The sequence below is a fragment of the Triticum urartu genome, chromosome 1, assembly GCF_003073215.2.
Source record: "Triticum urartu cultivar G1812 chromosome 1, Tu2.1, whole genome shotgun sequence".
NCBI classification, from domain to species: Eukaryota; Viridiplantae; Streptophyta; class Magnoliopsida; order Poales; family Poaceae; genus Triticum; species Triticum urartu.
The window spans coordinates 454,343,570-454,353,442 of NC_053022.1; the positions used below are offsets into that span (position 1 = coordinate 454,343,570).

Consider the following 9,873-nt stretch of genomic DNA (forward strand, 5'->3'; position numbering starts at 1 on the left):
AGCTAAGGTCACACAGACCTCGCCAAATCACTCGTGGTAAGTCTTCAGGTGACTTCCAAACCTTCACAGACTCGGTCACTGGTGATCCACAATTTCCTCTTGGATGCTCTAGACCATGACGCCTAACCGTCTGGAGGATGCACAATCCTCAAAGGTAACAAGCGCCGGTTCCACACATGAACAATCTCTTCAGTGATGCTCAATCACTTTGGGTATGTAGGTGTTTGGCTTTGGGGTTTTCCTCACTTGATAATTTTTGCTCAAAGCCCTCGGAAGATGGGATGCTTTCAATGACAAGTGTCAATTTCTCCCGGAGCAGCCAACCAACTAGTGGTTGTAGGGGGCGGCTATTTATAGCCTAGGGAGCAGCCCGACATGATAAGACATAAATACCCTTCAATGATATGATCGTTAGGTGGGTAGATTTTTGGGACAGCTGGCGCGTGGCACAACAACGGTCGGAAATTTGAGCTATCAAATTCCTTAGGCCTATCATGTTTCTCACTTGTAGGCAATTCGCACTGGCGAATTCCTAACTCCTCAGTCAGAACAAATTCCTCAGAGACCAGAAGATCTTTGTCTCTGTCACTGAAGAAATTGACTGAACTGTATGAGATTTCAATGTTTCACTTGAAAGGATTGGGTAGGTGTAGGATTTTGAGATGAGCATCACTTGGAAATTTTTCCTTAGTTTTACCTCGAACCCCTTTAACAGTACGGTGTTTTCTATGACTCAAGAAAGAGAAAATGAAACTACGAAAATAAAAGTCCTCACGCTTCATAATCCCCGCATGAATATCGAAGTCTTCAAGGTCACACCAATTTCTTCACTTTCAAAGTCTTCAAGAAAACCAAAGTCTTCAGCTGAAGACATTCATTTTTAGGGGTCGACTTTCATCGTAAATATCAAACACCTCATAGACTTATAGACATGTGTACACTCACAAACACATTAGTCCCTTAACCTATAAGTCTTCAATACACCAAAATCACTAAGGGGCACTAGATGCACTTACATGTTGTTTAGTGGGATATTGAGGCGGACATTTTGCATGTTGAGAGAATTGAGACCAACTTCTTAAAAATTTAATATTAGAGGAAGCACACAACTAGGTGAGAAGAACCCTATTCCATCTTCAAGGAGGCGCTGCCGTCTCGTCTTTTTGAGTAAGACACAAACCCTAACCAAACTACAAAAACATCTGAAAAGGTAGCCCTTCTGTTCATAAGAGTTGGAATCCACCGCGCCCCATGGCCATAAGACCACATGATACGAGACAGATCGGCGGCGACGTTGACAAGAGGCATGAATCAAAGTCACCTATTTGCCCGAGACGAGAGACAAAGGGGTAAGGACGCTCGTGCACTCTCTCATTAAGTTTATTTATATGTTAGTAGGAGGTTTAACTATTTTTCAAGTTGTGTTCAATTATGTATGAATTATGAAACCAAAAGTGAAGTCTAATTGAAGTATATGTTGAAAATCGGTCATATTTTAATTATGAAGTGCTATATTCACGTGACAAAGCAGGGTATTTTTTCTTTCAAAACAACATTTTTGGGTTTAAGTTTTGGGCAACAATTAGAAACCACCCCAAATATCTAAGACCTTTTGAAATCTCAGTTTTGAGATGGCTTTTTTGGATTGAAGGTTTTAGTATTCTTTTTTTACGGGTGTTTTTAGATGTTCTTCGCTAGGGTTATCATAGGACTCCCCACCCCCTCTCCGCTTCCTCGCCCCGACTCCCACCTGTCGTCCCAATCTCTCGCCCCTACGCCGGGGACCCCCTTCTCTCGCCGCCCCGCCGCCCCGCGAGTTCCGTCGCCGCTTTCGCTGCCGCCCCGTCGGTCGTCGAACGCCGCCTAGTCACCGTCGCGAACCTCCACGCCTGCTCCGTCCCCACATCGACACCGTATTCCGCCTCTCCCATCTGCCACCTCAACCGCCGGGAGCGCCTCCCTCGCCGACCTCCACTGCCCCTCCGCTACCTCATCCGCCAATAGCGAGAAGGTAAAGCTCACCTCTGCCCCCCCCACCCCCACCCCCGGCTCCCTGCTATGTATTTTTTTCTTATGTGTGTGAATTTCTATGTTTGCATACGAAGTAGACCACTCTTTTTTATGTTGCGGAAATCGATGGACATCTGTTATTGTCTGCATGTGCAGCATTGTGTACGTATGGGGAATCTGCTTGTGCAAATGTTTGAAAATTCGTTTCATGCTTTATCAAGTTTGCCATTATTATCTTCAAAGACGAAACATCGATATGTTTCTATTCGTTTAGATAATGATTTGGCAAGAAAATGACTACAACCAATTGTGAGAGGAGCCGGCTTAGTTGCTGTAATGTGTGCTTACATGCTTACGAAGAGCCAGGGAACACACCTCGAGGATAAGAATTGGTCGTATGGTTGATAATGATATAGCTATGGAGTGCATTTTGAGATATATCATTCAACTGGCAAAAAATGCTCATACCAGCTTATAATGACAAGGGCTCCTTTTTTCTTTTGTGTACTTTCTTAAGAGAGAGACAATTGTTGAATGATAGCATACATACTTCTACCAAGGAACAAACAAGCAGCAATGTTTTTTCCTAGTAGTTGGTCACAACCATAGATTGATGACTCTGCAACCAATGTTTAGAAGATATATAGCATGTTTCTGTCTTAAGAGTATCAGGGATTTAAGGCGCAAATGCCATGGAATGTGGATAGCCATGTCCATGCGTCATACCTGTTTTTTTTGCTAACCTCTTCAAAAGTTTGTTTTCTGTAAGCAAGTGCACCTAAAACCTTTTCGTTTTGATATGCATGAAGTACCAAAACAGTTACTTTGGTCTACTGTACCTCATCTTCATTGCGATTGGAAGGCAAGGCTCAAGTCTTCTTAAAAGTGAAAGCCAAGCAAATGCTTATGTTACTTCTCAGTTTGCACTCGCTTGATTTAATTTGAAATGCAAGACTTGTTGTTATCCTGTACTTACCTTTTTTTCTCTCTCTCCTAATTTAGGACCTGTTCGTTGGATACTGCCATCGATGGAGAGCAGTGAACCACTCCAGGTAAAGCTAAGCGTCACTTTTTGTTGTTTCTGCAAATACTGCTGATACAGATTGGGGTATTGTTCTTCACGAATTGGTAGGATAACTAGTCTATCCTATCCGAGAACAAGCACCACGCAATATCGCCTTTGGGAGATGAACTCAAATCTACCAAACTCTTAATTGCCATTCTCTCACATTGCACACTTAACAATTCACTCTACTTATGTATCAAATATACGTATCAAAAACTATTTTCGTGACACTTAGATTTGTAAAGTATGATCTAAATTAAATATATATGTGTAACGTTTGCGGATACACGTGTTGATGGCATTTTTACATCACTTGTCTGTCATTAGTCAGAATCTGAATGCTCTCATTTTTCTCGAGAAAAATGTGTTATGTTTCTCTTTATATTTGTACAATAAGACGTGTTTCTATTATTCATTGATGTACCTTTGATGCATTTATCAGGATATAATGTGTGAGTTCCGTGCTGGTAAGATGTCTCTTGAGGGGACACGGGTGATCCCAGACACACGCAAGGGACTTGTTCGTATTGGAAGGGTATGCATGCTCTCATTTCTCTGTGTCTCTAGTACAATTATATATTGTCAGCACAGTTTCCAAGGCATATACATATTCTTATATTTATTGGTTATTCAAGTGTAATTATATATCCACTTCTTTTGTAGGGTGAAGAAGGCTTGATTCATTTTCAGTGGCTTGACCGTGGACAAAACATAGTTGAAGATGTATCCTCTTTAGACATCTCTTACTAATTTTAATTCAATACTAAACTTAGTCGTTTGATATATAACCGATTGAAAGTTTAATTTGTAGAATTTATGTGTTTATATGTTTGTAGTCCCAAGGTCCTTGATGGACTCATGTTTAAACTTGGAAATGTCTCTATTTTGTTCCGCTTCATATTCTATTATATTTCTGAAGATACCGTAGCTTTGTCTTCTGTCTATCCTTGATTCTATTTCTCCCAGGATCAAATTGTCTTCCCTGATGAGGCTGTCTTTGAGAAGGTATTTATATGAAATATGTATTATTCAAGTTTGATAGGCTCTCCAAGATTACTTTAGCGAACAATGGAACTTCAGTGATCAACACTGGCTCATGTCATTAGGTAACAGAATCTTCTGGAAGGGTGTACATCTTGAAGTTCAGGCATGATAACAGGAAATTCTTCCTATGGATGCAGGTCAGTTAGATGTAAAGAACTCCGTTGTGAAAACCATTACCCTTTCCACTCTCTAACAGCTGACTTCCATTGTGCTCTTCATTATGCAGGAGACAAATGCTGATGGGGACTCGCAAATATGCCGCCAAGTTAATGCCTACATAAATCGGCCCTTGGGTATGCTTTGATCGTTTGGTTCCTAACTCTCAACTGTGATAGTGTCTTAAGGTGTACTGTTGTGCAGATGGCGATGCAATTTCTATTGAAGCAGAAATGTCACATGAAGATACAGCTGATGATGACATCTCTTCCAGGTATGTGAAATGAAATGCTAGATCTGATGCTGTCTGAGCACATGTATTTTCTTCAGCCTTTGCAATGCAATGGGTAGCCAAGTCAACTTTTAGAAGGTTGCGTATTTAGGCTCGTTTCGTGGTTGTTGTCTTTGCTCTGAAAAAGTTTTGAAAATCTACTACTATATTCAGTAAGTCAGATTGAACTTAGATTAGATAAATTCTGTTATTCAGTTATTGTCTCCTTGCATTTCATTTCATTTAATAGATTCTCCAACACAGTACTATTATTTGTCTCCAACTTGATTAAGGAAAAAAAACTAGCCTAAAAGCGTTTCAACCAAATGAGATTATAATAATCCACCGCAATGCCAAATGGAGTATTAATCTTGATTTTCAGATGGAAATCATATAACCAGATGGATGTATGGGCAAACTAAAATAAGTATATTTGTTGCAATCTCACATACAAGATATTGCCGCCTTTGCCATGCTGGTTTTTTTAATCCATATTTCGTTTTTCTCATTAATACTGTGATGTTTTTGTAATTATATCTATCAAAATATTGCCTTATTGTTTCTTGTGTGGCATATACGAAGTTTCGTAATCTCAATTGTTCATTTCCATGCTAGGTTGTTAATACATCTGATTTGCACACCTATATGCTTTATAGTTGCATGCTTTACTAAGCATAAGTACCGACTTTTGGGTGCTGTTGCCAAATTGCTAACACTATGCCCTTGCTGTTTCCTTCTTTCTTCCGTGTATATTTCAGAGCTGGGAATTTAGTTGATCAGAGCATGACCGCTGATATGGCTGGTGAAGTGACTTCTGCCGCTGGACCTGTACGACTGTCTGACCTTCAGAGAATATTGAGTTCTATACAACCATCTGGTATGAGCAAAAAATCATGTTCTTTTCTGTATGTTCACTTGTTCGACTTGCTTCTGAAACGCTTTCGTCCATTCTCCTGGCAATTTCAGATGCTATGGCAGATCCTGATGCTGGTAAGTGGCATTCTGAATCAATGTGCTTTTGTCTATGGCCTGCTTTCTGTTTCATTATGTTGGCTTGCTGGTGACAGGATTGAGACTAGGAGACATCTTGAAGCCTGAATTGATATTGCCCCTAATTGAAACTTTGCCCATTGAACAGTTGGCATCACATCTTCCAGAGGTTTGTATTGGTTGTCCTTGCTTTCAGTTCAACTGAACCCTTTGCTCATTCTGGTAACTGCTCGATTCCAGGGTTCTTGGACTGCTGGTGATATTCTTGAGCTGCTGCAAAGTCCTCCTTTGCGACAGCAACTGGATGCCTTTACTCATGTTAGTTACAGTTACCCCGCTTTCGTCTTTCTGCTGCACATCTATGTGTCTGATGGTGTTTCAAGAGTCACTCTAATAATGATGTTTGCTTGTTTTGCAGGTGCTGCAGACTGGCCAAATAGATCTTGCTCAGTTTGGAGTGGACCCTAGTAAATGTAACCTTTTATGTTCCTTTAGCCTACAACTTAACTTTTAATTTATATGCCCTAAATGGTTTTGACAAAGTTACACGTGCATGTATTATGAGCTTTGCAAATGCTTGTACCACCATTTTCTCTTGCTCATCCTATATAAGTTACAGTGGGGAGCGGGGAAAATATATTGATGGTGAGGAAGTTCTTATATCTGTTTTTACCATGGCGTCCCCATAAAAATCATATAAAAGATTGGGCACGAGATGACTATGGTACATACTTTTAGTTAGAAAGACTTTATTTTGTTTCATTTTTTTTCTACTCTCCTGTGCTCCCACTTGTTGGATGACAAGTATATGATGGTTGAAGTGTACTAGAGAGGTGATAGGGTTTCGGTTGTGATTGGCCTGTGTTTTTTAAGGGCATGTTTGCTTTGCACCCACACTTTGCCAACTGTTAGGCACACAAAATTTGGTACTCCCTCTGCAAACAAATATAAGAGCGTTTAGATCACTAAAATAGTGATCTAATCGCTCTTATATTTCTTCACAGAGGGAGTAAGCGTTCAGTCGTAGCCACAGTTATAGCGTGCACACTTTCTTAGCATCTTACCCCATTTGTCATAAGACTCGTATCTAGCCAACTTTTGCCACAACTGTGACTACTAATTTGGCGACCTCAAAACTATGACTTGCCACTTGTGGCACAAAAGTATGGTAGAGTGTGGAAGGCAACCAAAGCTTTGTCTCCACGCTTTTAGGCCATCTTTCCTTTTACCATATGATCCAACTGTTAAAAGTAGCCCATATATGTAGTGCTTTGGTTGAAGACTTCTTCACATGGCTCTAACATTTAGCAAAGTAAAGTGCATGATGAGTTAATTACAAACCTGTGTAGCATAGTTACTCTTTTGGGTACATCTCAGTAGCTTTATTCCTGTGGATTTCTGAAAAAGCATTAGAACAGTTTTATATTATTCTGTGTGGACGTCTGTCATCTAGGAGTTGCTATCTATGGTTTACTTTAGCTTTACTGTGGAAATGACCATTGCAAAAAATATGAGTTTTATTTCACTGGCAGATGCCAACCATGAACCATCCATGATGCTAGTATCTGAACCTTTCAAGTGGTTCTGTGCAAGTTTTGAAATTTTTGTTAGATATCCCATGTCTGAGACGCTTAATCTAGTTACTGTTGGGGGATCATTATTGGTACTCCCTCTGTAAACGTTTATAAGACGTTTCAGGTCACTGAAGTAGTCTTATAGAAGTTTACAGAGGGAGTACTGCTTAGGATATCAACCAAAGTTGCTTCTTTGAAAATTAATTCTTTTGTTGTTGTGTTTCTGACAGACAAGTTCACAGTTGCCTCATTCCTGGAGGCATTGGAAGACTCCGTGGCAAAAGCTTGTACAGATGGAGACAATGATTCAAAGGCCAAGAAAGATGGTGGAAATGATCCCATGGATGAGACTTGATTGCGCAGCGCACCTAGGGGTGTGTGGCCTTGATCTGAGTTGCTCATGCCGTCATGCGCGGTGGAACTTATCATGTTTGCAAATCTGATGGCACACAAAGCAGAGGACGTTTTATTTTGTCACCCCCTCAAAATCTAGATGCTATTTTGGCTGTGATTTTTTAGATACTATCAGTCGCTTCCATATGTCCCAGTTGATTCCATGTCGTGACTTGAGTATTCTGATGAAAATGCTTCCATATCGTATAATTTATATTCTGATCTGTGCCTTGCGCCGTATGTCTCCGTCGAACGAATATCAGATAATACAGTAGTGTGGTCTGCTAGATGTCCCTTTTGGCCTGAATTGTAGTTTCTTTTGGCTCATGGTCTTTTAAGTGGCTTGTTGATCCTGCACGTCAAGTCAATATACGCATATGAACTTGAATGAAAATGGCTCTGTAAAACATTTGAATTTATTTTACAAACACAAAGTCTAGTGTTTGATTTTGAAGCGATTGTGGATATGATGTGGCCCCATGCACCGTCGCTAATGATGCGTGAGAAGCTTGCAGCGGGAGGACGGCGTCTAGGGATCAATGCGCACATGTGCTTCAACCAGAAATGTGTGTGCTCGTTTCAATCAACAAAAGCCCAGGACGTGTTTGGCTGCCCTCATCGATTTTGGTTTTGGTTGCATTACATGTAATAATTCTGAGATTGCCCTGGCTGAGCAAAAACAACCTATAAACCATTATCTGCGCATAATTTGGTTGCCTGCATATAGGTTAGTTGCATGAGGAAACTAATTTTAATCCGCCGTTTGGTTGGCCGCATCGCATTGGGCGCACATATGACTTGCTGTTTGGTTAATAGTGGTGACTTTACCACACACGATCTGACAGTTTTACTCCTACCTACGAAACAAATTACGATTCATTCTAACTGCTATCAAATGACAGTACACATTATTAAGAGCCATATGGTTGAATAAGGAAGTTCATCGTTGATGCTAACTAGATGCAAGTCCATCTTCCTCTTCTGCTGTTGTTGGTAGTTCTTTCTCTTCCTCTTGCTCTTCTGTTGCTGCATAAGCATTCACATGGCCTCCGTGTTGTTGCAGTTGGTGCTCTTTTCATTCGAAACATCATGGAGGCTCTGCTCCTGCATAAGCATTGGAGCATAACTGATGATAGGTCTCTCATAAGCATTGGAGCATAACTGATGACAGGTCTCTCATAAGCATTGGAGCATAACGAAGGGGAGCACCAGCTCCTGCTACCTGATAGTGCTGCTGCCGCGTCCGCCGCCGCCGGTGGCTTGCGCAGATCCGAGTCGCCACCGCCGCTAGTGGTGAGGCTAGAGGAAGTGGTTGTCCTAGAGGTAGTTGTGACCGAGTAATTGGGGGTGATGCTAGATTTGGCGTTATGCCGACGCACCCAATTTCCATCTCCCGCCATCCCCGCTCGTTTTCGGGTTGCTCCCGCGCGTGCGAGCTTGCGCTGCACTGAGCTTGGCTCGTTGGAAACTGCCGATTTGAGGGTTTCCAGTGAGCCAGGCTCTGGGCTGCTTTAAGGTTCATGCTGAGCCAGCCTACCCTGTATGCAACCAAACACACTTTTTTGGCCCAACTCGGCCTGGTTGGGCCTAATGCGGGCAACCAAACACGTCCTAGTGTATATGCACATCTCTACTATCAAAGCGAAGTCAGTACTCGTTTTGTTCGTATCATTAGCCAACCCATCATTACGATCAAGGCTACCTTCTAGCCGATGGCATCTATCCATCATGGTCAACATTTGTGAAAATAATTTCTAAGCCCGGGAGCAGAAAACACAAGCTTTTCGCTAAGGCGCGAGAAGCACAAAGGAAAGACAATGAGAGGGCATTTGAAGTGTTGCAAGCAAGATTTGAAATTGTCCACTGGGCTGATCATTTTTGAAACAAAAATGTCTTGGAAAACATCATGTTGTGTGATCCTACACAACATAATCATTGAGGATGAGAGGGATATGACATACCTAATGGACTATGAAGATATTGGCAACCTCGCCAGCCCTCGCAGGAACTCAAACCGCATTCAACTATTTCTTGAGGCATTTGAAAGATTAAAGACCTAGCCTCCCATCACTTGAAGGAGAATCTCATTGAGCATAATTGGACACTAGATAGGAGATGGTGCGTTTAAATTGCTTCAAAATTCATTTATATTTACTTGAACGATTCATGTGGTTAGATTATTTGTTGCATTTGTGTTATGTATTGTATTTGTATTAATGGTTTGTAATAATAAATTATACTCATTGTTTGATCTAAATTGTTGTAAATGGGCTAGAAAGAACGTATGAGTATGATCCAGTGGCACATGGGTCCTACTTGTAGGGAAAATATTAAGGTTGCATTATGGTGACTTTGTGTTTGCACACAAC

The 9,873-nt window shown here is 41.2% G+C and overlaps 1 protein-coding gene across 1 annotated transcript; it reads left to right on the forward strand.

Moving 5' to 3' along the window:
* Positions 1-1,694: 1,694 nt before the first annotated feature.
* Positions 1,695-7,728, forward strand: LOC125518602 (26S proteasome regulatory subunit RPN13). Its single transcript, XM_048683431.1, has 14 exons — positions 1,695-2,011; positions 3,013-3,062; positions 3,519-3,611; positions 3,740-3,799; positions 4,043-4,081; positions 4,183-4,257; positions 4,347-4,413; positions 4,481-4,550; positions 5,306-5,424; positions 5,514-5,537; positions 5,615-5,706; positions 5,778-5,855; positions 5,956-6,010; positions 7,342-7,728. Exons 2-14 carry the CDS (start codon positions 3,039-3,041, stop codon positions 7,464-7,466), a joined length of 921 nt encoding a protein of 306 aa, XP_048539388.1. The 5' UTR covers positions 1,695-2,011; positions 3,013-3,038; the 3' UTR covers positions 7,467-7,728.
* Positions 7,729-9,873: the final 2,145 nt, after the last annotated feature.

Bases quoted from the DNA above. Each gene is read 5' to 3' on its own strand.
- LOC125518602 (XM_048683431.1), top strand. From the start codon at position 3,039: ATGGAGAGCAGTGAACCACTCCAG. The intron at 4,258-4,346 runs GTCAGTTAGATG...TTCATTATGCAG, and splicing joins AATTCTTCCTATGGATGCAG to GAGACAAATGCTGATGGGGA. The intron at 5,856-5,955 runs GTTAGTTACAGT...CTTGTTTTGCAG, and splicing joins AACTGGATGCCTTTACTCAT to GTGCTGCAGACTGGCCAAAT.